The sequence below is a fragment of the Diplotaxodon limnothrissa genome, linkage group LG19 (genome assembly GCF_057381915.1).
Source record: "Diplotaxodon limnothrissa isolate DT_005_m linkage group LG19, D_limnothrissa_male_GT1.1, whole genome shotgun sequence".
Lineage (NCBI taxonomy): Eukaryota > Metazoa > Chordata > Actinopteri > Cichliformes > Cichlidae > Diplotaxodon > Diplotaxodon limnothrissa.
This window is the reverse complement of record NC_140614.1, coordinates 22,576,603-22,604,310: the sequence shown is the minus strand read 5'-3', so window position 1 is coordinate 22,604,310 and position 27,708 is coordinate 22,576,603. Positions and strand designations below refer to the sequence as shown.

At 40.8% G+C, this 27,708-nt stretch overlaps 2 protein-coding genes across 3 annotated transcripts in view; both read left to right on the top strand.

The window, feature by feature from the left end:
• stard9 (StAR-related lipid transfer (START) domain containing 9) overlaps positions 1–5,859 on the top strand; it is a 44,139-nt gene extending 38,280 nt beyond the window's left edge. The window contains exons 27-32 of the mRNA XM_085342426.1: positions 106–254; positions 432–496; positions 636–838; positions 2,173–2,252; positions 2,610–2,768; positions 4,282–5,859. Of these exons, the coding sequence (XP_085198552.1) occupies positions 106–254; positions 432–496; positions 636–838; positions 2,173–2,252; positions 2,610–2,768; positions 4,282–4,383 (758 nt within the window). The 3' untranslated portion in view covers positions 4,384–5,859. The remainder of the gene's footprint in view (positions 1–105; positions 255–431; positions 497–635; positions 839–2,172; positions 2,253–2,609; positions 2,769–4,281) is intronic.
• Positions 5,860–6,621: 762 nt separating this feature from the next.
• The window catches only part of sptb (spectrin, beta, erythrocytic), a 44,999-nt gene continuing 23,912 nt past the window's right edge, over positions 6,622–27,708 (top strand). Inside the window, exons 1-5 of one of the 2 annotated variants that reach the window (XM_085343326.1) lie at positions 6,622–6,911; positions 10,801–11,071; positions 25,279–25,430; positions 25,561–25,734; positions 27,478–27,575. In XM_085343326.1, the coding sequence (XP_085199452.1) occupies positions 10,924–11,071; positions 25,279–25,430; positions 25,561–25,734; positions 27,478–27,575 (572 nt within the window). In that variant the 5' untranslated portion in view covers positions 6,622–6,911; positions 10,801–10,923. Of the gene's footprint in view, positions 6,912–10,800; positions 11,072–13,440; positions 14,189–25,278; positions 25,431–25,560; positions 25,735–27,477; positions 27,576–27,708 lie in introns of those variants that run through there. The other variant, XM_085343327.1, reaches the window with a different exon arrangement.

Genomic DNA, 27,708 nt, shown 5'->3' with positions numbered 1-27,708 from the left:
GCGACTAATAAATGAGATCATTGCCCAGGTTTGTCACCACTTCTTTACCCTCTTCTTTACACCCTCTGTATCTAAATGTGCTAATAATATCATGTGATTTATTAGACGTCCAACAGAGCAGCGGGTTTGAACCTCTGATGACTTCATCTCCGGCCTGTACACGCCAGCGGACAGCATCCGTCGGCTCCTCGTCTTCCATATCGACAACCTATCAGGACATCACATTCAGTCTTCTCGGTCGAGCTCTGGCTGAGGTAATATAGCTGAAAAGTCAGCTGTAGAAAAACGTGCTCTAGGAGAGACATTCTAATTAGTATTTTGTATTTGAGTTGAAAGATTCACATAGTAATTAACTGTCCTTTATAAAAATTTCGGGTTTATTCTCACTGGCATTTGTTTTTGAGGTGAGTAAGACATTTTTTTCTCGACAGGTGCGACTGGCTGCCTCAGGGGATTTTGGCAACTTGGTGACGGGCAAAGCCGCAGCAGGCTGGAGGTGAGCATTCTCCAACCATCTCCCCTTTTCTCGATTTCCTCCGTGCCTGCTCCAGGATAATTTTGAGCAAGTAGACAATTTGCAACACAAAAATCATTTATGTGCTATTAGAAAATGAACTCTGTCTATCTTTACCCAGTTACCAAGGAGATGAACGGGGAATTCAGGCATACTACAAACCCTCTTCCTGCCCATCTGTCCACGGTTTCCTGGGGGCTGGGGAGCTGGACAGACCACCGGATAGCCTGTGGAACCTAATCTCCCAGCTGTCCAAGAGCCACATGTACAATCAGTCAGTCCGCTCAGTGTGGACACGACCACTAGATGACAGCACTCAGCTTGGTGAGCCAACATCCTCATAGGCAGCAGTTTTAATGACAGTATATTTAATCTTGAGTTATCCTGAATATCACAATTTTAAGGAGATTTCTTGAAACTTCATTCCTCCCTATCCATTCATTTGTTATAATGCTAGTAGTTAAAACATCATCTTAAAAAGTAAGATGCTTATTTTCTGAGAGAGTTCAAAAACTAAAACACTGCTTAAACGTCATTGCTCAGAAAGAAAAACTGATGAATTATGGTTGTGTAAGGTGGCCTTGTGCAATCCGTTTACCTTGCAAAAACCTTTGTGCTTTTGCTAAAAAGCAAATCTTAAAAATAAAATATAATATTTACACTTTTATCTTGACAGCAAAACTATTTATATTTTGTGCTACGCAGTTAATAGAGCCTGCAAATTCTTCTCAGCGAACGCATCTGCATCCATTAACTATCTGTACTACAGCGTGGTTCAGCACAGTCTCATTCATCACTGCCAAGTTTGTTTTATTACGCGGCCAGCTCCATTCTCACACCTGCAGTGTGTTTTCATTTAATACCTGCAGCCCACCACGAGGCCTTTTTTACTTCTGCTGGCCTCTTGTTCTCCAAGTTTTCATTCTTTGGATAATTTTTGTTTTTTATGCAAGCATGTAGAATTTAAACTAAAGTATCAAATCACTGTATCGTGAATATGACATTTTATTTAGTGAACTTTCTTTCCACCAGTCTAGTATCCCAGTATTAAACAGAATTGGTGCTGGATAATTAAAACACGTAGTAGAACGTACTGAAGGTACATGATTTGTTTGTAGTGTAGTTTTTCTTTATATGTGACTTTGTTTTTTAAATGTTGTATTTATTGATTTTTGTACAGCATACACAATCACAAAGAACAAGTAAGAGTCTGTCAGACACTAAAATATACATAAAGAATTGAAGATAAAGATGCAGCGGCCCGAGTTTGAGTCCAACACGAGCCCCTTTGCTGTGTGTCTTTCCACTCTCTCTCACTGCTCTCCTGTCCACGCTCTTCTGTTACACTATCTAGCATTATTTTTATTACTTTTTAACAGATGGAAGTCTGAAAAAGGCGAGATATGTCATGTGTGGTTTGTTGTGAAGATTATGAGTAGGCTCGTTAGTGTATTCATGAAAGTCTGAGAAAGAGCCTTGCGCTCAAACATCACACTGCAAATAAAATCCTTGCACAGGAGCTGTTTGGTTTGTCTGTTTCTATAGTAGTAAATCTATTTCCAGTATTGGGCTTTTATTACATTGCCCCAGTTGTTTTATTTCCAGGTTTGTATCGACTATACTTGATCATTTTCACGTATCTCTCCATTTTTGTTTAGTTTACATTCTCACAGATTCGTCCACCTGTCACCTCAGCCAGCCGCGAGATTTCTGCTGCATCAGCTCGCAGTCCAAACAGGTGAGCACAGCTTCAACATTAACCAGCCGGCGTGCATGATTACTGTTCATCTCTCTTGTGTAAGGCTCAGGGAGTATGTGCAGCGTTTGCACGCTTTAGCTTGACAAAGAAAAATCCAGATTACATTGTAGTGCAAACAACAATTTAACAGCATGTTCCTCATCCACAAAATGTTAAACATGCTATTTAGATACTACTCATGCTTAGAAGTCACCGAGCATAAACAACACTCTGACTCAGAGGCAGTGGGTGTGGAGGAAATCATGTCAGCTGTTGGTGTCGGTGTACACTTGCCTCCCGGCTGATCAAAAGAGTGCAGCGGCACCTGTTTTATTGATATTGTTTTCTCTGCCGCAGGGTGGCCTGCACGTGCTGGCAATGCAGTCTGTGTTTGAGGAGTCTCTCCCTCGGCCCAGTGTGGACGCCATCCGTGGGGAGATGTTGCCCAGTTGCTGGATCTTGCAACCAGTTAGACGTAATGAAAAGGAAGTAACCAGAGTCATCTACCTGCTACAGGTAAAATATGCTTGCCAGAAATACATCCGCAGGCTCTCATGCATCACTCCCTATTTCACTGGGTGCAAAAGTAATGCGTTCACATAATTCAGAAGAATAAATCTGACCTTTGTGAAGGTTATTATGTTCGGTTTCTTTTTTGTGGTCATTTTGGAGGCTGCCGTTTAAAGGCCAAAATACCTAAAAGACATCTTTCAGTGAATTACTTCTATATTCCCACTGTATTACTTTTAGATATACGTAATAGCGCAGTTGTGTGTATTGCAATACAACCAACAGAAGGGTAGCAGAGTTGAAGTCTATGCATTTTAACTTCCAGTAAATCAGTCTTTCGAGCTGATTATTGAGGCTGATTGTGCTGATCTAAACAGCAGGATGACTTTATGGCTCTCCACTGGCAGGCTTATCACTATTAGGGAAATTAGTTTCGTGGAGTAGAAGCTTTTTTTTCACCTTCCACCAAGTTTACCACAGGAGCAGCTGATACAGCACAGACAGACTTCACTCAGAGTCCATCTTTATAATGAAAACATAATTGTATTTTTGTATTTGCTGTGTTTGAGTAACTTGCTCACTGGACATTTCATTAGGTATACCTATTTAGCTACTCATTTATGCAAATATCTTATCAGCCAATCGCGTGGCAGCAACTCTGTGAACTACAAACGGATAGGGAATAAAGGTTATTTCAGTGACTTTAAACATGCCGTGGTTGTTGGTGCCTGACAGGCTGTTTTGAGTATTTCAGAAACTGCTGATCTACTGGAATTTTCCCAGACAACCATCTCAAGAGTTTACAGAGAATGGTCCAAAAAGTTATGTGGGTAAAAATCCCTTGTTGATGCCAGAGGTCAGAGGAGAGTGGCCAGAAGCTGACAGATAGGCAACAGTAACTCAAATGTAACCACTTTAGGCAGCCAAGGTATGCAGAAGAGCATCTCTGGTGTACAGCAGCAAAAGACCACAACAGGTGCCTCTTCTCTCAGCGAAGAACGGGAAACTGAGGCTACAATTCACACAGATTTACCAACTTTGGGCTGTAGAAACATGAAAAAATGTTGCCAGGTTTGAATCTCGTTTTCTGCTGTAATATTCAGGTGGTGTTGGTGTAAACAACATGAAAACATGGATCCATCCTGCTCTGTATCAGTGGTTTGGGCTGGTGGTGTAATGGTGTGGGGACTATTTCCTTGACGTACTTCAGGAGGCCTTGGTACCGATTGTATCAATGCCTTTATGATCGCAGTGTGTCCCCATCTTCTAATGGCTGTTTCACTGGATGTGCAGCTAACAAATCTGCAGCAACTGTGTGAGGCGTGGCTCTCATGTCAATGTGAACCAAAAATCTCTGAAGAATGTTTTCAGTACCTTGTTGACTCTTTCCACAAAGAAAATGGGGTCCAGCTCATAATTAGCACGGTGCACCTAACAAAGTGTCTGGTGAGTGTAATTTGCAGGCTGTACTACATGGATGTCATTTGTTATCTCCGTTTCCTCTTCTGTTTATTTTCAGCTGGACCTAGGAACTCCATCTTTTCCTCACCGTCTCGTGAACACTGTTGCCAGACGACAGGCAGCCGTCATCGCCGATCTTGACGTTTTCCTTTCTTCGTAAATCGGCGGGACGCGCAAAGACGCATCATTAGCAGCGAGCACTTAGATCCTCTCCATCACGGAGTCGGTCTGTCTTTTGAATTTGCACCTGAAATGTTATTTACTTGATTTTTTTTTAAGGGCACTGTTACATTTTATATCCAGACACAAAGTTGAAGCAGCTTTTTTTTTTTTCTTAATGAAGGTATTTTTGTAAAATATTGGTGTTTTTCTATATTTGTGCATGCACATGAATATTTTCAAGACTGTTTTACCAAAGATGAGATGTTTTTAAATGAATGACTTGGCATTACAGTTATTGCCAGTTGCTTTTAGGTGCTTTCAGGTTGAGACCACTTAAGTTTCCCCTCTAAATCTTATATCCCCCTGATAAATAGCAGGCATTTTACCTCCTCAGTGACATTTTTGTCTGTTTACTTTCTTTTATATGTTGACTGACAGATGCAGCCAGTTCTGTTAATGTTTTAAATCCACCAGTGTACATCTTTGACTGCTTCCTCGCAGATGCACATAAAAAAAACACGGTGTAGTGATAGACAGAACAAAATAAGACAATTTTCACAAACTTCTCTTTAGTCCTTTTCCCGCTACATTTGTGTGCCTACAGCATTTCCTCACATATTCAATAAGATTAATTCAGCAGAATATGACTTTCAAATATCTCTTAGCAATTCTCACAAATGGAAAAGAAAGATATGTAAGCTATATACTGTATTTTATAGTAGCACCATGTAGGCAAACCTGGAGGAATGGTAAGGAGTTGTTTTGTAGCTGCAAATGTTAATCAGCTCACTGCAAAAAAACACGAGGGGAAAAAAAGTTTTGTAGCAAAACAAGGAAGAGGAAAGTTGGGAACCTTTTGACTATTATCAACTCTTAAGGGCATGAGGGCAGATCAGTTTTGAACCAGAACATGATGGTTCATGCCTTCATGTCAAACATGCAACGTGTTGATGAGACTATTATCCAGCTCCAGGGTTAAGCTCTCATAGTTTTCAGTACCCCGATTCTGCATGAGGTGAGTTTTTAAGGTCTTCCCCTCCCACTTGTTTCTGAAGCCTGTTATTGATTTAGTTTCTCTTGCCTTCTGTTTGAAATGCTGTTGAATGTGTTATGTAGCTGTTTTTCGGAGTGCTGTGTTTGTGGCTGCTTGCACAAAACCTTTTATGCATTTAGTAAAATTGAAGAGGATTGTAAAAAGGTTGTTGTTTTAATGTGTACAGTTCTTTAAATTAAGATGAGAAAAGGCCAGACTGCTCTCAGACATTCCGGGTCTTGTGTATTTGGATATGAAGCCATGTTATGCGGAGTCATTAAAAGACAATGTTGACTCTGAAAGTTCAACTAAACCTGTTCCCTGAGGCACCAAAGAAAAAGAGACAAGTGAAAAATGCAGTAGGAGCTGTATGGAAGGTTGAAGGAAAATAAAACTTTAGCAGGAAAAATTAATTGCAAGATTTTAACTTGTCAGAATTTTGAGATGCCTAACTCAAAAGTTTGACTTACAGATTGCAATTTTAATATTGTCAGTAAAACAAACCTCCGTACAGCTTTTTGTAATAATTTCTTGGTTTTTTTTTTTAATAGCATATTTTTTATTTCTTAAGAAATATATATATTTATGTTTTTCTGGTGTGATATGTATGTATTTTATTATAAGCGCCATACTTCTTGTTGCTAATAAGTTGTTATTAGCCATTTTTCAAATAATTTGTTTGTTTTTTATGACACAGAAACTGTTGCATCAAAACCTCTTGTGTGTTCAGTTTTAGTTACCTTGTATGTAGCAAGCAGAACATTTACCTTTAGTGCTGACTGAAATTCTTTTTGGATATTGTTGTACTGAAAGGTGATATTAAAAAAACAAACAAACATATTTCTCCGTGTGCTTCTGGGTTAGAAACATTGTGTTGCACTATATCTTTAATGAAGTTTCTAATAAGATTATATCGGTGCAGTTATATCGCTTAAATGGTTTCCAAATGAGCTTTATTCCTTTTTTGATGTCATTTCTTCTGACTCTGACTTCATCACACAGGTGTGTCCACTCTCCATGTCCTGGCCTCTCTTCTCTACCTTGGAGGTGACATTTCTGAAAGGGTCTCGATAGGTAGGTGGGTAGTTGCCGTGTGCGCGATTAGAGCCCTTTCTGGGCGGGGTGGAGTGCACTGAGGTGGGGGTAGGAGGCGTTGCACAGGACATCAGAAGTGTCTCTGCCATTTAGAGTCACCAGCCCTTGTCAGGAATGTCCGTCCCCTGCGCGCACAGATCATGTACTGGATGCGCCAACTTTATTTTTAACTCTGCAGGGTGGGTCACTCGCCTGGCTTTCAGGAATGACCGTGGAGCGCGCGGCGCCTTCAGCCCCTTTCCCTAGTCCCCAGTGTAGGACTGTGCCCACCTCGAGCTGTGGAGACCTCTGTGCGCTCTGACCAGGACCCCCACTGAGTCAATGGGATTATAACTGGTTTACTGGCAGGAAGAAGACTAAAGATAAACACTTTCGGACAGAAGAAAAACCAGAAGCAAGTAAGTGTAAACTGAAGGCAAAACTAATGTGCCATTGCAAAATTAAATTAATGATCTTTGTGCAAATAGTAACGGAGCCGTGTTCATTTATTTAGACTACTGTTCGCAGTTGTTTGTTGGTTAAGTTTCCTCCAAAGTACCTGTTGATCCGGGCTGTCATGTTTAATAATAACGTAAAAGCTCTGGATGATTTATCGTTGTTATAATATTCACTGATAAAACCGCTAAACATTGTTTTAATAAAGCTATATACAAATTCCCAAGTTATTAATTTGTTATCTTTTACTGTAAAACAGCCAGGGTGGCGTGCGTCTTTAAATTTGCGCAGAAATAGGCCATTGCGCGCGATTGCGCACAAAACTGCGCTTTCCAGTAGGTATTGCGGAACTATTCAGATAATTTAACAATCTAAAAGTAGCAACACTTAGCTCAAAAGTAGTCTGCTATACTTCAAGTATACTTCCGTCACTTAAAGGAGCACAATGCTACCGAAACGTGTGCTTAGACATTTCCGAAGTACAAGTACTCAGAAGGTGTCTCCAGTGGGCTTCCTGTCATATTAATACCGGTGCTTTAATGTAGGTAATGCTATTGATGTCATATTAGTTTCACGTCCAATATATTAGGAGAGATCACTCTAAAGTTGTATCATGGTTCTTACGCCTGTTGTTATTTTTATAAAAGTGACCCAAGAAAAGCGCCAGAAATATGTATTTCGTTACATTCCATCGCTTACGTTTGCCAAAGCTTGAAAACATTCCACTGTAGTATGTGAGCTAGTTTTCCCTTTGTTAAAGCACCTTGCAAAGCCTTTTCCACCTTTGATTGAAAGCAGTCTGCTGCCCTTTGAAAGGCAAAGATATGGCACATTTCCTGCTCAAAGAAAGTTCAGCTTTATTCCCCTTAAAAGGACAAGTGAGCATGTGTGGCTCTGTCTGGCCAGGCAGGGACTTCAGTGTAAACACACTCCAGGAATAGTTTATTATCGATTCATCTTAACCTCTTGCACGATCACACTCAGTGCTGTTGAAGTCCAAACAACACTGACCACAAGAAATGAGCTTCTTCTTTTAGCTTATGTTTTATGGATTGATATCCTTTCTAGTCTTGGTTTCGGTATTCATTCTTATATATAAAAAAGCAAGTAATTGTTCTTTACTCCATATTGATCTCTGAGTGCTTGGTGTTTATGTCTCAGATTTACTCTCAGCTGGACCGCAGGCCTACCTCTCCTCAGTCCAGTTGCTCCTGCCGCTACAGTTTCACAAACACACTGTAGGTCACACATCTCGACCACACCCATCTCTTATTTCATCCTCTCCATCTGACTCTGTGCTGCTCAGAATAATGCATGGCCAGCTAATGTTTTGTTCTGCTCAGAGTGCAGAGCAAGCACCAGCGTAACATTTACTTACAGCTGGAAAAATGGTCTGCAGAGTTGTAATTCAACTCAAGTGCTGATTTGATGTTTGCATTGGACATACTTGTTCACAGTGTAGTTTTGCTATTTTAAAAAAAAGGGGGTCCAGTAAGTGCAGTAAGAGGTAGGTTACCAACTAATTTCAGCCAAGCATAAAGGTAAAACTTTCATTCACACCTTTAAATATTTTTTCCAAGATCCTCTGCTGGCATTATATGCAGAGCTGTTTCCACAAAAGTCCAAGCTCATGTTGCATATACTTACACGCACCCAGGTCATGCAACATGTGGGCATCTGAAGGAATTCCAGCTGACATTCTTATCATCCCTCTTGACATTTTACTGCTTTGGAGAGATTATCCAGCACCTCTTACCCACCAACACACAGCGTGCAGTCACAAGAATGATTTGTATACAACAGGAACATGTTCTGGGGTCTTTATCTACTGTAGGTGATAGAAATCTATCCACAATCAGCCAAACAAAAAGATTGAATCAAATTAAGCTTTATTAGTAGAGGCGTCAGAACTTAACTGTGTCAATTTTCCGTCATATTTAAACTCAGTAATTTAGTGATATGATTGGTAAAAATAACTTTAAACAGAATGAAATCACTTTAGAAAAATGAAAAAGAAGTGCAACAGTGCACACATGCCTTTTATGCATAATAAAGTTTCCATCTGTGTATTTGTATTTTTTAAATATTTAAAACATTTTCCAGGGTGACCTTCTGTGAGCAAGCAGGTAGATTAGAGTGTTCCCTCTCACTCAAGGACACCACGAGAGGACACCTTGCTATTGAGACACACATGCTGTGGCAGGCAGAGAACTTGTGACCTTTGTGTCACTGGACCTTCTATAATAAGGAGTTCAGCATGTCTCCAAATGGAACTGACTGCAGCATCACCGTGTATAAACATGTTTGGATTTGTGTTCAGCAGCTAAATGGAGCAGTCGGTCAATCCCCAAACACGATTAGATTCTCACAGCTTTGTGACAGTTTGTGAATATGAATTTGTGCGCCGTGTTAGAGAAGGTTTGTGCAGTAGAAGTGCGTCGTGCAGTCATGCCGGGCCAGGTTGTGCACGAGGTGATAAGGGGATCCCTAGTGGTGGGTGGAGCATCCCTGTGCTGATAACAGCCCTCTGCTGAGGACTGATACTGAGCAGGAGGAGGAGGGACACCTGTAGGATGCCATCACTGCGCATCACTGAGGGCCTCTTCTCTGAATGGACTGAACAAACAAACCTCTGTAGTTTGTAATTTGTGTCAAAGTACATTTAGTAAAATAAAATACTTACAGTAGAGACAGTTTAAGTTTTTTTTAATATATATGTTTGTCACCTTTTAAAGTAATATTGAACTAATTATAAAGATGCAAAGTACTGAATATCATGAAATACTGAGCACTGTGTAGGTAAACTATTAAAAGTATTACACTTATAATAACACAACGCCAGTAGTGAAGATAATCTCGTAGAGATGGAGTCCATCTACTGTTTTTAGTGAACTTTAGAATCACATCAAAAACCACAATTATTATCATCAGATTACAGATTATAGCCTTTATCTGTAATCCATCATTTAAAGCTCTAATGTTAGTAAAAGCAAAATGCATGCGCCCTTAATTTGTGCTGTAAAGGGGGACTTTGGCATGTTCTATACCCCCATGCTTCATCTAATGGAGTATTAACCTAAGTTAGACTCCCCGCCTCACTTCAGCTCACATGACTATTCTCACCAACAAAAAGACGCAAACACAAACACGTTCGTACTTCGAACTACGTGAGCGGCATCATTCAAAAGAAGGCGGTTTCGTCACGTTTCTGCAGTACAGGGGGTTCCCCTCCCCCTGTGTGGCATGATAAGAGAGCTATGCTGCACCCAGATAGAGCTATCTGAGTGGTTGCCCTTCAACCCGCCATTCCACACGAAGAATACACAGACACACGGCGCTGTGACAGTTGACCAAAGTCACACGTACAAAATGGAGACTGTGAGGAGGGGGCACAAACTCATGTGGGCATCTTGAAAGCTGCCATACATTTGATTTTTGTGTAAAAATATCCTAAAACTGCAGCTGATACCACACCAATGCCCCAAATTAAATTCTGGTGTCAGTTATAGATACAGCCTCGTATAGATTGAAACTTAAACTCCTCTCCAAAAAAATGAACTGCAGAGAATAAAAGTAGAATTTATCAATAGTTGGATGGCAACTAACTGTAAATATCATCACTGGTTGTGATGCAGATAATATTTTGACATCTTTTAGACTATTAGATTGGAAAATTGCCTTTATATTGTCCCTAAATTAACGTTACATTCTGCAGCCAACAGCCCAATGATATACAATTAACTGTAAAAGCACTAAATTCTCACAATTTGCGGAAAATATTAAAGAAAGTAAACCCTACAGTCTGTCATTTTTTCTATTAATCATGCTCTGTGTATTTGCCCTCTGTTTCAGGCCGCCTTCAGCATTCCGGGTTCATCCTGCCGCTTTTTCCATCTGCTCATCTCCCTCTTCACCCAGACCACCTGAGGACGCCGCCAGCCGTCCCCCCGCCCGCTCGTCACCCTGGCTGCCGCCATGACTTCCACCACAGATTTTGACAATGTGGAGATCACGCAGCAGTACAGCCACATCAACACCCGCTTTGACCTCTCTGATGAGGAACTAGACAATGACAACAGCTCTGCCAGGCTGTTTGAGCGCTCGCGCATCAAGGCCCTCGCAGGTGAGTGCCTGCATAGTAAACAGGCTGCGTCCTCGGTGACAGATTTTCGAGATGACAGTCTTTTTAAAAGCGAAAGAGAAGGGCACAGAGGATGAGCTGTAAAGGGTGAGCACCTGTTTAACTTTAGTTGGGTTGAATAAAACTGTGACCTTCACTCAGATTTCTGTTACAAAAATTACAAAACTCCCACCGCAGGTCAGCTTTGAGTTTACTCCACGGCTTTTGCTAGCACTCTCCAGGGTTGGTTGTGTATGGATGAATCTAACAGTTACACCCAACCAGCAGCTGAGCCCTGACACTGCTCCACACCCTCTGCAAATAACTGGGATCACTTGCACATTCCCTGAATGTCCAGTGTCTGACCGATCTGGACAGCTGCCCTGTCTCTCTTGCTCCCATAGCATAGATCTTTGGGATTTCTGGCTAAGCTGGTAAGCTGTGACCCACCTGTGGGCCTGCTGCTCTGAGTTTTTAAATAGCAGTGTTCCTGTGGTAGCAGGAAGCGAATCACAAAAGGGGAGTGATGGAGGGTCAACACCATGGTCGGTGCACAAGAGAGATGATAGGACACAAATTAATCTCTGTGGAGTTCAGACTTCTGGAAGGGCTTAAGATATTTAAAGAGATTGTAATGATGCTGACACTGAAACGTAGTCCTCAATGAACTTTGAACAAAAGCATTTTTTAAATGTTAAATGTTGTCAAATACACTAGTATTTAACACATCATCACCACATCCAGTTTAAATGACAAACCTGTTAGTGGGCAATGACACCCAGCAGACACTGAGCAACATTAGCTTTTCCCTGTGTCATCTTTGGATCCACCTGACCAACACAAGTCCAATATTTACTACTTCAGGCGGTCATACAAAGGCAGCAGCGGCTGAACCAAAACATCTGCAGGATATAAAAGCAAAAAATATGCTTAAAGACATTTAAAAGGATCCTTTTATCTCAGCAAACTGAGGGCTATTTGGAGAGTTAGCAATCTGACCCACTATAATAAGAAAATAAATATTTAATAGAATGGCTTTGACAATACAGATCAATGTAGTTGATCACTGACACAAAAGCTGACAACTTCAACTTGTGACTGGATTTTGTGTAAGCACACACTAGCTCTTACATTCTGTGTGATATCTATTATGCGTGAATGCATGGTTTCCTGTGAGGCGGTTATGGGTGGGTATACAATTTGAGTCCAGTGTGGAAAAACTGGGCTCACCGACCAACAAGGAAAACCGCTTTAGGGAGAATTATGTTGCAGACACAGATGACTGGTGTCACTTAGCTGCTTTACCGTCATCATGTTCAATCATGTTAATGCTGCTTCTCTCACTGCTGCGGCTCATTAGTCTAACCCAATTTCCTCCTTTTACAAAATTTACAAACAATTTTACAACCATTTGCTTCAAGCAGTGAAGGCGCCAGACAAAAAACAGAAAATGGGCAAACACAGAAGGCAAATTCTCTGTAAAATTCGGCTGGATAACAACAATTAAAGTAGCAGTTTTGCCGATGAACATCAACCGCTCTCATCAAAGCCATCTTTTTTTGCCGACAGGCACATGTCAGTACATCGGTGGATCTGTGGAAAATTTTTTACTTGTGATTTGAACTTAGATTCAGTAACTCCCATATCTTAGTAGTTTTCAATATTTGATACTCTGGATGGACAAAACAAACTCCACAGGTTTGATGCCGGCTGATATTTTGGGTTTCCAGTATGGGTTTTTTTCCACCTTTCCAGGATTGTTGTTTTTTTTGTTTTTTGTGTTTATAAAGAAGCACTACTTTTCCTGCTGTCTCTTTAAGTGATGAAGGCTTCTGTGTGGGTGCTGGTGATGTTGTGTTAGAGTGCTGCTGCTGTAATGCAATAAGTGTTTCCTGTCAGAGAAAGAGAGAGAGAGTGAAGGAGGGAGGAAAGTGATAAGAGAAGCAAGAGATGAGAGAGGCTGTGAATGACACCCGCTGCTGATTTACAGCTTGTGAGCTCAGAAATATGCTCTCAGCAAGCCATCAAAGAACATACAGGCCGTACTGAATATACACTAGTTTACACTGCGTCTTACTTTGGCTTAGAAAAGACACGTTTCTTTAAGATACGCTTCAGTTTCATGATGGTTTATTGGCTCAAAAAAAACGACCTCTCCATGTGTACAGTTAACATTCAGCGATGTCACGACTTTGTGGGAGTGTTGGGTATGGGGAGGAGGGGGTTTGTGGGAACACGTGGATGTATTGAAACATAGTGTATGCGCGGCTGGAGCTGGAGAAACCACTCAGATCTGAACTGAAGGCTGCCTGAGCTCTGGTGTTGCCTGAGAGTGGAGGCAGAGCATCACCACGGCAGCAGTGAGGAGAGTGAAAAAGTGGAAGGAGGAAGAGGAGGGAGGGAGGGAGCAGGAGTGAACGTGAGAGGGATCTGGAAAGGAGGACAGAGAGCCAAGAGACTGGGAAGAAGAGAGACGTGGTGTGCCAAGCTCCTCTGCTGGCTCCAGAGGCAGTGTGTGTTCCTGTTGTTGTTGTTTGGGGGTCAAGATGAGCAGCCCGTGCCTGCTGCGCACTGCCCCTATAAGCCAACCCCGGCTCAGAGAGGTCAAGATCAGCGTGAAGGCCAGCAGCAGGGAGACTACAGCCATTCGGAGCAGCAGCGGAGGGGCCAAGGAGGCTTCCAGTCGCTCTTACATGCCACCTGAAAAGGAAGCACCTGTGCGGGTCAGCGTGAGCAGCAGCCGGAGCAGGAGCACGCCGCCGGTCCACAGGGCCCAGAGACCCGAGAGCAGGAAGTCATCAGGGGGAAGCACCTGCAAGCAGCAGCAGCAGCCGGAGCACCACCCGGAAAAGAACGGCACCATCCTGCATGTCCCGCTTGGCGTGGCGCCCACGGGGCTGTCCCTTTTCTCCTCATCTTCCTCCTCGTCCTCCTCCTGCACTTCCAGACGTCAGCGGCCCTCTCGCCCCCATGTTACCCCTGCCCCCACCCCCCTCCTCCTCTCGTCCTCCTCCTCTTCCTCCTCGGCCAAGAGTATGAAGCGAGCTCGCTGGCTGAGTTACAGCACCTCTAACATCTGCTTCAACTCCATCCTGGACGGGCGCTTCAGGCAGCTGCAAGGTACAGGGTCCTGGTGGCAGAGCTGTGCGTGTGTGTTTGTGTGTGTGTTTGTTCACCCTCTTATGCCTCACAGACACTTTTCCAATTATGCCCCTCACTTACCCAACTTGGGTTTCTTGTTAGGCCGGGGTGAGATGGCAGGGAGGTCGAGCTGCGAGTTGAGTAAGTGTGAGGCTAGTTTGTCATCCTGTTGTAAGAACTGGAAAAAGGCAGCAGCAAGTAAGTGCAAACTTCATAGCAGTTGCCATTTTATTAAATGTATTTGGTTGTAATTTATTTATTTCCAGGAAGCTGTGGCTCTGCCCCAATTGTTCACTGACTTGACTTTGAATAATTCATAGGCAAACTCCTAAAAAGGTTGTGATGTTTTTCCCTCCAAAGCCATTCATGGCTGGCTACTGTTACGCATTCTTATGTGCCCTGTTTTTTATTTATAAACAAGAAACATATCCGTCATTGTGCCACCTATTCTCCGTACGGCCCTTTCCACTTATAAACTCTTCCTAAGTATAAAGTATGAGTGCGTTTCGTTCCTAACCTCCTTTTCCCCTGAATGACTAGCAATGGTGGTATTAAAAAACAATCAATTTCTCTGATGGTTTTACCTTCTCCCTGCCCGTGTTATTAAGGTTTTAAAAGAGAGGTCTGCCGTCACAGTGGATTTTTGTTAGCTTGCACTATGCTCTCCAACTCCCCGATGACAGGAGTGCATTAGTGAGTGGAAGAAAATGGAGGAGACGATGCAGGAACAGAGAGGGGAAATGCTTTTTTTCCCCCTGCCTCTGCTAGATTTCAAGTATTGACTGATTCTGCAGACTGCAGAGGCAACTGATACGTGAAGCAGCAAAGTTTTGAAGCCTCCCCAAATCAGGGATGTGTCTTGAGATGTGTATTGATCCGCCATGATATTTTCTTTACTTCCTATTTACCTGCTATTAGGGAGATATGGCCAAGACTGCAGTTGGGCAGAATAAGATTTGTGTTTCACGTTTATTGGTTTACTTTTGAAATGTACACATGCTCGCTGTTGTCAAGTATGTCTGCCGCCGAGGTTACAAGAAGCAGTCTTTGAGTTGTTTGACTGACCTTTAACCCTTTTAGTTTTCACCAGTGGTGTATGCACCTCTCTCCAAGCCCTTAATCCTCTGCTGTTTTCTAATTATAAATACAATCTCACTATTGGATTGATTCTCAGATTATTTTTTAATGTCTTCTTTAAGCTTGAGCCAGGCTTTACAGTTCACTTGCTTCTTTTTCAGCTGCTCTAAATACCTTTGAGTGAGAACGCATCAAGAAACCCTGGGAGCATCAAATATGCATTAATATGATGCTCAGCAGTTGCCAAGTACATGTAATGAAGACTCAGACAATCCACTTGCCCAGTAAGCAAAATGTTTTAGTCAGTTAGATGTCTAGAAGACATCTGTAGTAGTGTAGTGCTCAGATATTTAGGGTAAAATCTGGTTGAAAGGTCAAGCTTTAGTAGATGTACCAAATCTCACATAGACATTGTTTAACCAGCTATATATCTACTTAAAAAAAAGCTTATTTTTGCATTGAGACTGATTGCTTGATTTAACCTACTCACCTAGATCCCATCTCTGACTGCTTCTCTCTATCCTATTTAATGAATCATTTCAATGTAAGCAGCTATCTCCTGGAAGTTTTCAGTCTTTTGAATATGTGGCTTTACAGCTGAAGGCCCCATCCAAAGTTGTGTTTCTTAATGTTTACAGGCCTCCCAAATACTGCACAGACTTTTTTAATGACCTCAGTGAACTGCTGTCTGTGATCTGTGTTGATTTTGACTGTGTAATTATTGCTGGGGATTTTAACATTCATGTGGACAACCCTCAGGACAAAGGGACTAAAGACCTGAGTAACACTCTGGGCAACTTTGGGCTGACTCAGCATGTAACAGAGGCCACACATAATAGAGGACACACTCTTGACCTACTGATCTCCAAAGGCCTGAGCATTTCAAAGGTTACTGTGTCTGATGTGGGCCTGTCTGATCATTACTGTGTTTTCTTTGAAAGTAAAATCTCAGCCCACACAAATATATCAACAACAGTGATCACAAAACGGTGTATAACTGAACACAGTAGTGCAATTTTTAACCAGGTCTTCCCATTAACACCTGACCTGCCCAGAGGGTCAGTCAATGAGCTCGTCAATAGCTTCAATGCTAACATGTTAAATGTAATGGACACTATTGCTCCCATTAAGGTGAAGGTTATCTCTGGAAGGAAAAAGTCTCCATGGAGAAACTCCACACTGGTGAAAAATGAAAAAAGAGAGTGTAGGAAAGCTGAGCGCAGATGGAGAAAAACAAACCTCCAGGTTCATTATGACATTTATAAAGAGAAACTTCACAATTATAATTTACAACTGAGGAATGCAAGGAGGTCCTACTTCTCTGACATCATCACTAAAAACAGCCATAATGCTCGGGTCTTATTTTCTACAGTTGACAGGCTAACAAACCCTCCTGTGTCAGTGGCAGCTGAACTTCATTCGACCATGGCCTGCAATGACTTTGCCAAATTCTTCACTGAAAAAATCCAAAAAATTAGACAAGCAATTGGTACATCAACAGCAGATCCAGGATATGTACTGTGTCCACCAAAAAACTGTTTAAACACCATGAAACAGTTTCAACCTATTAACAGCAAAGACCTGGAGGACATCTTAGGTCAACTGAACTCCTCCTCCTGCTGTTTAGATGTCCTGCCAACAAGTTTTTTCAAAAAGGTCTCAAAGACTTTAGAGTCAGACCTGTTACAGATCGTCAACTTTTCTTTATTATCAGGTGTGTTTCCAGAATCACTAAAAACTGCTGTAATCAAACCTATACTGAAAAAGGACAATCTTGACAAGACACAAATGAACAACTACAGGCCGATCTCAAATCTCCCGTTTTTAAGTAAGATCATTGAAAAAGCAGTTTCCCAACAGCTCAGTTACTTCTTAAAACAGAATAATTGCTACGATGCCTTCCAGTCAGGTTTTAGACAGAACCACAGCACTGAAACCGCTCTGACCAAAGTGTTTAATGACATATGTCTGAATACAGACAGTGGAAAAATGTCAGTCCTAGTTTTACTGGATCTCAGTGCAGCATTTGATACAGTTGACCACAACATATTACTCAAACGACTGGAGAACTGGACAGGTCTTTCAGGAACTGTACTAAACTGGTTCAAAACATACGTAGAAAACAGGAAATACTTTGTATCAATAGGTAACTTCACATCTGAGCAGACAAGTATCACATGTGGAGTTCCCCAAGGTTCCATCTTGGGACCCCTTCTGTTTAACATCTACATGCTCCCACTGGCACAGATTATAAACAACAACAAAATAAACTATCACAGCTATGCAGATGACACACAAATATATATCACAATGTCACCAGGAGACCGAGGCCCTGTACAGGCTCTTGGTAAATGCATTGAGGAAATCAATGACTGGTTGTGCCACAATTTTCTCCAGCTAAACAAAAACAAAACTGAGGTAATAGTCTTTGGCGCCAAAGAAAAACGATTACAGGTCACCAGAGAACTTCAATCTATACATCTAAAAACCACAAACCAGGCGAGAAATTTGGGTGTAGTGATGGATGCAGACCTAAACTTAGAAAAACACATTAAGACAATAACAAAGTCAGCTTACTATCACCTCAAGAATATATCAGGGATAAAAGATCTGATGTCTCAACAGGACCTGGAAAAACTAGTCCATGCATTCATCTTTAGTAGGCTTGATTACTGTAACAGCATCTTTACAGGTCTACCTAAAAAATCAGTCAGACAACTACAGCTCATTCAGAACTCTGCTGCTCGAGTCCTCACTAAGACCAAAAAAGTGGACCACATCAGTCCAGCTTTGAGGTCCTTACACTGGCTGCCTGTCCGTCAGAGGATAGACTTTAAAGTTCTGATGCTGGTCTATAAAGCTCTGAATGGTTTAGGACCAAAATACATCAATGACCTCCTGACCCAGTATGAACCATCCAGATCCCTCAGGTCATCTGGATCCGGTCTTTTATCAGTTCCCAGAGTCAGAACCAGACACGGAGAAGCTGCATTCAGCTTTTATGCTCCTTATATCTGGAACAAACTCCCAGAAAGCCTCAGATCAGCTGAAACACTCAGTTTATTTAAATCCAGGTTGAAGACTCACCTGTTCTCAGCTGCATTTGAATAAAGCACCAAATCCACACTTTAAGCTTAAATTTCAAAACTTACATTTAACTACTGATTTTATCTACTGTTCTGATTTTATCTGTTTTGATTTTATATACTGTTGTTTGTTTGTTAATTAGTTAGTTAGTTTATTTGCTTGTTTTATTCAATTTTAAATCATGCTTTTTATTTGTTCTTGTTTCTAATGTCTCTGTAAAGCACTTTGAATCACCTTGTTGTTGAATTGTGCTATACAAATAAACTTGCCTTGCCTTGCCTTGCCTTGCCTAGAATATATCTGCCAAAGTATAGCCTGCTTTTAGCCCAATCCAACATTTAGAGATGTTTTTGGTGGTACAAATATGTGATAATAGGAGGTAAGTGTTGGTTAGTCTTGTTAATAAAGCACAGTATGATAGCTGCGGGACAGGTTAAGCTGGCAGTGACATGACTCAGTCATGTAACGGGGTGCTCTAAGACCTTTGGGCCAAACTCAATAAGAGCTGACTGTGGGAAAAGACGGATCAAGCTTTATACAGGGAAACTCCATCAGCATGAATAAGTCATCGGGCTTTCGCTGGAGTCAAAGAGTGGACGAGAAATTACAAAGTAAAAGCATGTGAAACAGAGGAGTGTTTAGTAAGGTTGCACTGATAGCAGGCGGGAGGCTGGATAAGGGACAAAATGCAGGCGTGACAAGACGCAGCTGCAGTCCAGTGGAAAAAAAATGAAAGCGAAGTGAAAGAAGTTGGACATACAGTATGACTGCTGCACTTACACTTAATATTTAATAGCATGGCAACAGCAGGGCGACGAACAGCTGAACAGTAAGGTTATACTCAGCCTGTATCACAAATTATTAGTACAGCCAGTTTTATATTTATAAGCTGGACTTAAATGTTCATGTTTCACTTCCATCCAACATTAATGCTTTCGAATAGCTTTGATTGATCAGTTTACAAACTGTGATACGTTTGCATTTCACACTAGCTTCACAGATTTTTAAGCTGAACTACATAAATAATGTTAAAATGAAATATTAATCAAAAACTGAATTAATGACCAATAAACCGTCTTCCAGCTCAGTTTCATAAAATCATGGATTTTGGTGCTCCAGTCTTCTTTTTCCTGGTGAGTCCACCAGACCTCAGTTGATGTTACTGTTGGCGTGTCGTTGAACACGGCGCAGACAAACATCTCAATAGCTTTAACACAAATAACAACATATTCCATATTAGTAAGTAATCAGAGGAGGCGTGTCCCGATTCCTGCTCCTTTCTGTGACTGAGTTTGAGCTCGCCTTATTTTGACGTCTTATTTTTGAAACAAGAGAGCCAAGAAAACTTTTGGACTTAAGAAGAAATGCTATCTTTGTCTCGTGTTAAATATAGAAGATCAAAAAGCAAATGGAAAACCCAAACCTATGACCCGTAGAGCTAGGGTGTCTAGCTAGGCTCTCTTATGCAACGTTATGGTTCGGATCACTGCAAATCAATACAGCGCTGTCCTCGGTGACATTCCTCCTTATGTGAGTGGTCTCTCCAGAATAAAAGTGCATCCCTTCCAGCAACTATATGTTATATTATTTCCATATTTATTTACTAGGAAATCAAAAAGCTACAGGAAGTGTTGTGGTAAAAGGTTCCAGAGCAAGCACATTGAAGCTTATCCAATAACCTGTATGTAGCAGCAAACCGCTCTATTTGAGCTCTCTATTATTAAGTACTCTCAAGTGTATGAAACCCCTGACTTACATTTACAAATTTATTCTGCTCTCCATCAGCAATTCATGGTGTTAAATCACGTATTCTTTAAATAATATTTGAAGGTCATAATTCAGCAGGCTTAGTGGCCTCATATTCTCAAAGTGAAGTGCCTCTAAAATCATCAGTGGTGACACTAAATTATTATTATTATTATTGTTATTATTATACAGCCATCTGGTCTTAGTCACCCTCCAGATTTCATACCCTCAGTTACACTTTAAATTTCTTCCTTAGTAATTTTTGACCCCAGGTGTCCTTTTTGTCTTCATCTGAAATGTAAATTCTAGTTAACCACTCAACAACTGTGGGACTATGAAATGTCCAGAGGGCTCTATTAATTTTAATTGGATCTGCAATAGATATCTCATTACTTTTAATTGATGTGATTGATTTTTTTTCTTTCTTTTTTTTGTTCAGTGTAATTTGCTACGCAGACTTTCTGTGATATAAATGCAAAAGCTCCAAATTTTTATTACATTGTAAATCGGCTCTGAGACCAGCAAAGAGAAACTCTTATATGTATCTCAATACTCGAATATTAAAATCACAGATGTAACCAGATCATGAGTCAGTAATCAGGTTAAAATTATAATTTTCTGCTGCTCTACAAAACCCATAACTGAGTTTATGGGATTAAACAGAACTTAGTTTCCCAAAGAGGGCCGAAGGCTTTTTTTATTTTTACAGAGCACTTATGTCATATTGAGCTTGTTGAACTGTTCATCTGGAGACAGCTCAGTGGGGTGCATGCAAACAACAGCTTCCCTCCCTCACACACTCCCCTCCCATCTTCCCTCCCCCGTTGTCCTCCCATGCTTCCTAAATGGCCGGGAGCATCCATGTGGGCTGCGTCCCCTCTCAAGGTCTCCCGATGTGAAGTGATACGGCAAAACTCTGTGCACGTCGCAGGGATGCACTGTAATTGTCCTCTCCTCTCTAAAACCCTCTGGAGGCAGCACTCCAAATAGTTCAGAAAGGATTTGTTACAGTTTTTATTTTTATTCGAGCCTTTTTGTGTGTGTGTCTCTGCTTTCTGTGCTGCTGACAGATAATGATGTGACCATTTGTGCTAAATCAACACTGACACCACTAATGGAGCTTTGCATGTTTTAATTGTCATTACTTTTTCATGGCGCAGTTATCCATGTGGATGTAGCCGAGCGGTGTGTGCTGTTGTTCTGCTGAAAGGAGCAGAATGAAGCATGATTTATTTACAGTACTCCGCTGCGCCTTGTGTTTTACGTACAATAACGCCTGATTTCTTCTCTTTGATATGCTAAAGACCGAGCTGCTGCTTCAAAGTTGCTCACTGGGCGGTTTTTAAAAGTAGGGAAGATGCTGCTGGTGATGTGTCTTGGTCTCTTCTCTTGGATGGGTCTCTTTGGACTAAACCTAACACTGCAGTCACTCTCCCCATTACTTTCTTTCAGATCTGACTCACCCTCTTTTTCCTTTCGTCCTCTTGACAGGTTTACCTAGCAGACTCCCTGTCTCCCCCCTCTTTGTCCTTCTTAACCTTTAAATCAATATCTTTAACAACTTCCCTCTACTACCTCTTCTTTTGTTCCTCCTCTTGAGCTGTTCTTTACTTGTTCTCGACAACCTCAGTGTTTGAATCATTTATTACACCAGTCCTTAAGGATGCAGTCCTTTGCACTCCGTGGTTTGCAGCTGTATTCGGGTTTGGGAATAAACAGGGCGATCTGCAGCAGGCATGCCAAAGGGAAGTCATGTGGTGCAAGCTGGGATGACTTGAGGAGAGAATGTCTCATCACTGATCTAAAGTTTAGGAAGCTATGTGTGGGATAAAACAAAAGCAGGGGAGAGGTGGGGATTTGTACTGAGTTGTGAGTAAAATCAAGGTCAGTATAATCAAAAAGCATCACCCTTCTGCTTTACTTGATCCAGTCTAAATTAGTGTACCAGGTCTCTGAGCTTCAATTAAATCCTCTGTGTTAAATCAATTTATCCTTTTACAAACTTCTATTGTGATGCCAAGCAAGATTTAATTTTAAATTGACTTGACTCTGGGGTTTTTACTCTCGCAGAATTTGACTATTTTTTAAATAATAAAATTCTCAATAGCTGAAATAATTTCATGCACTGAACATCCATTTAATCTTTGTTGTATTTGGTTATACTATGAATGGATTACCTGCTGCAAAGTAATTTGTACAAAAGTTTCTGATTTAGGTTATTTTTCATGGAGTAATAACTGCTAACATTTTTGTCCGTTTATCCTTATCTTAGTTTTAATTTTTCATTGTCTGGTACTGGTACTGATACCAGTAGTGGTGACTTATTAACAGCCATCTATCTTCTTTCTTAACCAGTGCTCAGAGGAACTGCAAAAATAATTAAAGCTACATATCAGATTTGTATAAATCTTGAAGTAAATAACCTGAAGGGCTGTTTGGAATGGTTGCCAGAAATAAAAAAGAATGTGCCAGCAAAGCTTAGTTTTGCGAAATTACAAGTGAACAAAGTAGAAGACGTCTGGAACAATGCCCTTTGGATAGACAAGGCCACCATGGAGATGTCTGCCAAAATACACAAAACCAAACACAGCCTAATGACAACAAACACCTCATACCAACTGTCAAGCACGGTGATGAAGGGGTGATACTGGGCACCTTCCAGTCCTTGAGTCAACAATGAAATCCTCTGTATAACAAAGTATTCTAGTCTCACATGTGGGGACATATGTCCGACTGCTAAAGCTTGCTCCAAACTGAATCATGCAACAGGACAAAGATCCCAATCACAGCAGCAAATCTACAGCAGAATGGCTGAAAAAGGAAAAAGGAAAAAACAATCAAGATGCAGCAATGACTCAGTTAAAGTCCAGACCTCAACCTGATTGATATGTTGTAGTGGGCTCTTAAGAGACACATGCATAAACAAATGCCTGCAACCCCACATAGTGTATAAGAGTAATTTCAGCCATATTTCAGAAGCCTTGAGTTGAGGATTTCCGCCATCATCGTTTTGGTTGGAAAAAAATGGATGTGATGAGAAAGTACAGATTGTGACTTATGCATAATGGCTTGTGACTGATAACTTGTTAGCCAATGGTGGTTTCATACCACAGATCATTCATTTTAAACATGGCACAGTATGACAAAAATTTACAAAATAGACTTTATTTTTATTTAGTATGGCCTAAAACGAGTGACTGAGTCGGTAAAGTCGGCAGAAAAGTGTTCTCAGAGGTCATGACAGAAAGCCCCTTTCCCATAGACATGCATAGGACCACTAATCTTTTTGCAACCACAACCATTGCCATCTAGGGGCCTTCAGACAGAATGCCGGCAGAAGGCACTTGAACATTGGCTTCATTTTTCTGACCCAGAGGCCACATCCATTTTTATACTGTCTGTGTGCAAAAGTGCATGAACTGAAGCAAAATTGTAAAGAATTACTGGCTAAAAATTCTCTAAAATGATGTGAGAGACTTACAAAGTCATGCAGAAAATGATTACTTCATGTTAATGTTGATAAAGGTAGTTATACAAGCTACTGAATCATGGTGCGTGTACTGTACTTTAATACACTGCTTCTACATTTTGTTAGTTGGTTGGTTTTATAAATAACACTGAAATATGTAGTGAATATGTAAAAAAAACACTGTAATATGTCATATTTAGGTCATAAAGGTAGGTCTTATAGAAACACACTGAATGCCCATTTATAGCAATACACCCACTCAGACCTCCCACATCTCCATTCACAGTGCATTTGGCCACAAATAAAATAAACAGAGTGTAGTACATTGGGTCTTTCTGCCATATGGTCCCATCAAAATTGGTTTTATTTTTGCTGCCGAGTAGGAGGAATATCTTCCGTACATTTTAATATGACGCGCGTGTCTGCGTGAGCGTGATGTGTCACCATGTGGGCAGCGCTCATCCTCCCAAAAACCTCTCAGTGTGCGATGCTCATGCTATCTTCATCTTTCTGCCTTGCCATTCCCGAGCTTTTTGGAGCATTTTCAACAAAATTACAACACGTGGCATAAATACGCTGCATCATGTCTGAGGAGGCATTGATAGTTACAGTAAAGCTTTTCCCTTGTGAGCAGACACCAAGCCTCCATTATATAAAAAATCATGAAGCCATATGAGCAGTCATGCTATTTACCAGTTTAAGCAGAAGTGACCGCTAATATCTGCTCCATAATCAAGTAAAAGGTCAAAACTGCCAGATTTAGATTTTTCAGCATTTTAAGAGGCTTGATGGATGGTTTGATTGGCATGCTGTTCGGATTCTAATAAAATAGATGCACTGTACAAATACAGTGGGGATAATAGGACTGGCCTTTTAATATTGGCTGTGTCATACAGAGGAGGTCTTCTCCAGAAGGGCAGCATGCTGACGAGATTGATTGTTTAATGAAGATTCTGTTAGGTGGATATTGATGGATTACTGAACCGGCATACGGGTCACAGGCCTGGAGGCCCAGAGCCTGATTCTTCCTTTGAAGTGACATTTCTTGTTGGTGCTCACAGTGTTTTGCACCCGGTTGATCGGTCTTTTAATTCTGTCTGCCAATCACATTTAATTAAAATACAGTAAAGTTGGTGAAGGAATATAAATTAGGGGGAAGTGGAATAGTTCTGTTTAAAAAAACTGCAATGGTTTTCTATGGAATTTAGGTCTGGTGGTGTTTCCAATATTTGGAAGGGGTTGAAGTTCATTTAAATGTCTCATTGTCTTATAGTCATTTATGCTGTTGAAGTAATAATATTTCCTGGAGGCAGATTTGATGTACGGTGTGAAACAACATTATTAGCTGAGATGAATTTAACAACTGGAAACAATTTGAGTGGATGCTGGCTGCAGACAATGCTAACGTCATGTTTTTTAGCAGCAGTGAAGCAGAAGTATACACCTTTGCTTTACCCTATACTAAGAATTTATTTAACTTGCATGATTTCTGTGGCTCTGGAGCAGATTTGCAGATGTTCTGTAACTCCTGCCAGGTTCTTCCTTCAGCCTCCCAGGCTTCCACTCGTCTAACGTGCCCTTGTGCAAGACTGTAAATCCCTACCAGCTCCAGCGCTGCTCCTCTGTACCTCTGAGGATTTTGCATTATTCATGGGGCTCATGTTCTTTCTTAACTTTGTGCTCTCATCAGACGAGCGAGAGGCGGTTCAGAAGAAGACCTTCACTAAATGGGTCAACTCAATTCTGTCCCGGGTTGGCTGTCGCATCTCTGACCTCTACCTGGACCTGCGGGATGGACGCATGCTCATTAAACTGCTGGAAGTGCTGTCTGGTGAACGACTGGTAAGAAACATTTCTGTTTCAGTTTATATTCCTCTTTATATTCTGTGTATTACTCAAAACTCTCTTGTAGTCATTCATTTTTCTTTGAAATGCTCTCCTAAAATCGTTTTTTTTGTTCTGGTCTTTAAAGCCCAAACCAACGAAAGGCAGGATGCGTATCCACTGTTTGGAAAATGTGGACAAGGCTCTTCAGTTCCTCAAAGAGCAAAGGGTCCACCTGGAGAACATGGGTTCCCATGACATTGTTGATGGCAACCATCGCCTCATCCTCGGACTCATTTGGACCATCATTTTGCGTTTCCAGGTAAACCTAGGATATGTGATTGTCTGTGTCATGTTGTTTTAGACTATTCTTTCTGTGTACATTGAGATTAAAGAAAAAGAAAAGGAAAACAGAGACCAATTCTTTGTAAATGTAAACACAGCTTATCACAAAAGCATATAAATGCTTCTCATTTCTTTAGTTGAATCCACGGGCAATGCCACTGATAATACAGACTGACAGGCATAAAAAACATTTTTGTGCCACCGAGATGATTCCCAAAGCACTATCAGTCATATCTCAGCATGGTGTGCAGTGTGTCTCTTAAACATCTGAGGAAAATCAAAGCTGGAAACACAAGAACTGGACTAAAAATCAGTGATAACAGGTGTTATGGACTCTTGGTCTTGTCTAAACAGATGGAATTATGAACACAGAAAAGTTTGGTCAGATTTGGATCCTTCATGAAATGCCAGAAAATACACTTTCGAACACACTGAGTCATGGATTGGCCTCCCCAGAATCTTGACTTTAATATTATTGAAGCAGTGTGGGATCATTTTGACAGAGAACGCAAAAAAAGGCAGCAATTATTATATATTCATATATATAAAATACTAGTGTCATTAATATGTATACTATACGACAGAAAGACTTATATAATTCATATAATAACATCATAAAAATATCATTATTTTTATGTTATTATATGTAAAAAAAATTGAATTACACTTCAGCAATCACGTAATCTTCATGTTTTTTCAGCATGCATGTTAAAGGTTCATCAAACCTGATTAGCTGATCTTATAAGTAGTACAATCACTTCAAGTATGTTATTGTACTTCATATGCTATACTCTAATTATGCTACCACTGACTAACAGCGTGCAGTCTCTTTTATTTAAATGAATCTTAATTACATTCTAATCACATTTACATTTGCACTGAAGTGAAGCCAGGGTGTACAGCATATACAGCATGCAGCGTTATACAGACAGCCTCAGATAGTTTCAGCTGGCTGCCTTGCAATGTTATATATTTTTTTTTTGTTAGTATCTGTTTTTCCTCAGAACCGTGCCTTCAGGTTCCAGCCATTATTATCTGCTGCTACAGGAGCATCCAAAGCATCAGAACATGTCTGTTTGACTCTTTTATCATCTTGGAGAGGCTGTATATTTATTTTTAATTTGGCAGCAACTCTTCTATTTTTAGAGATGTTACTTCAAACAATATAGCCCGCTGCATTATTCAGCCTTTTCAAAAGGACAAAAAAGAAAAAAAAAAAAAAGAACAGGAAACAGAAAAGAAAAGAGTTGACTCAGTCCTGTCTGTATCTTAAAGTCTGCATAAACCAAGGAGAACCAAAGCTGGCTAAATTTAGCCGCCCCTCTCTCAGGGCCTGTCTCTCAGATCACATCACTGCTCTAATTACTGGCCCACTGTGTGGGAAAATAAGAAATTCAATAATTACTACCGATGTCTAGTTTTGTGAGAATCCAGCCAGCAACACTGATGATGTATCATTTTACATTATTTTTTTTTCTTTTCCACAAATACCCCCCCCCCCCCCCCCCTTCTTTTTTTCCCCCCCCTTAAAGCTGTGATAAATGATGCATTTCACAGTGATATTTGTGCCACTTTGACAAACTGTTCCCTTCTGGTGCAACCCATTAGCAAGATATTAATATTAGTCAGATTTCTTGTTTGTTCTTGTTTGATTGCAAACATGACACATTAGTTAAGTTTCATTATTTACCATCCAGCTGTGCTTGTTGCTGTTCTTCAGATCCAGGACATCATTGTGGAAACGGGCCAGGCGGACCAGAAGGAGACACGCTCAGCCAAGGATGCTCTTCTTCTTTGGTGTCAGATGAAAACTGCAGGGTAAGAGCTACATGTGACTCCTGGCATCATCAAACTATTGCAAATATCCTTTGGGAATAACTGAATGTGCTTCTGACTTTTTATTAGTTTAAAATCTTATAATTCCCCATATTTTTTTTAATTTATTTCACAA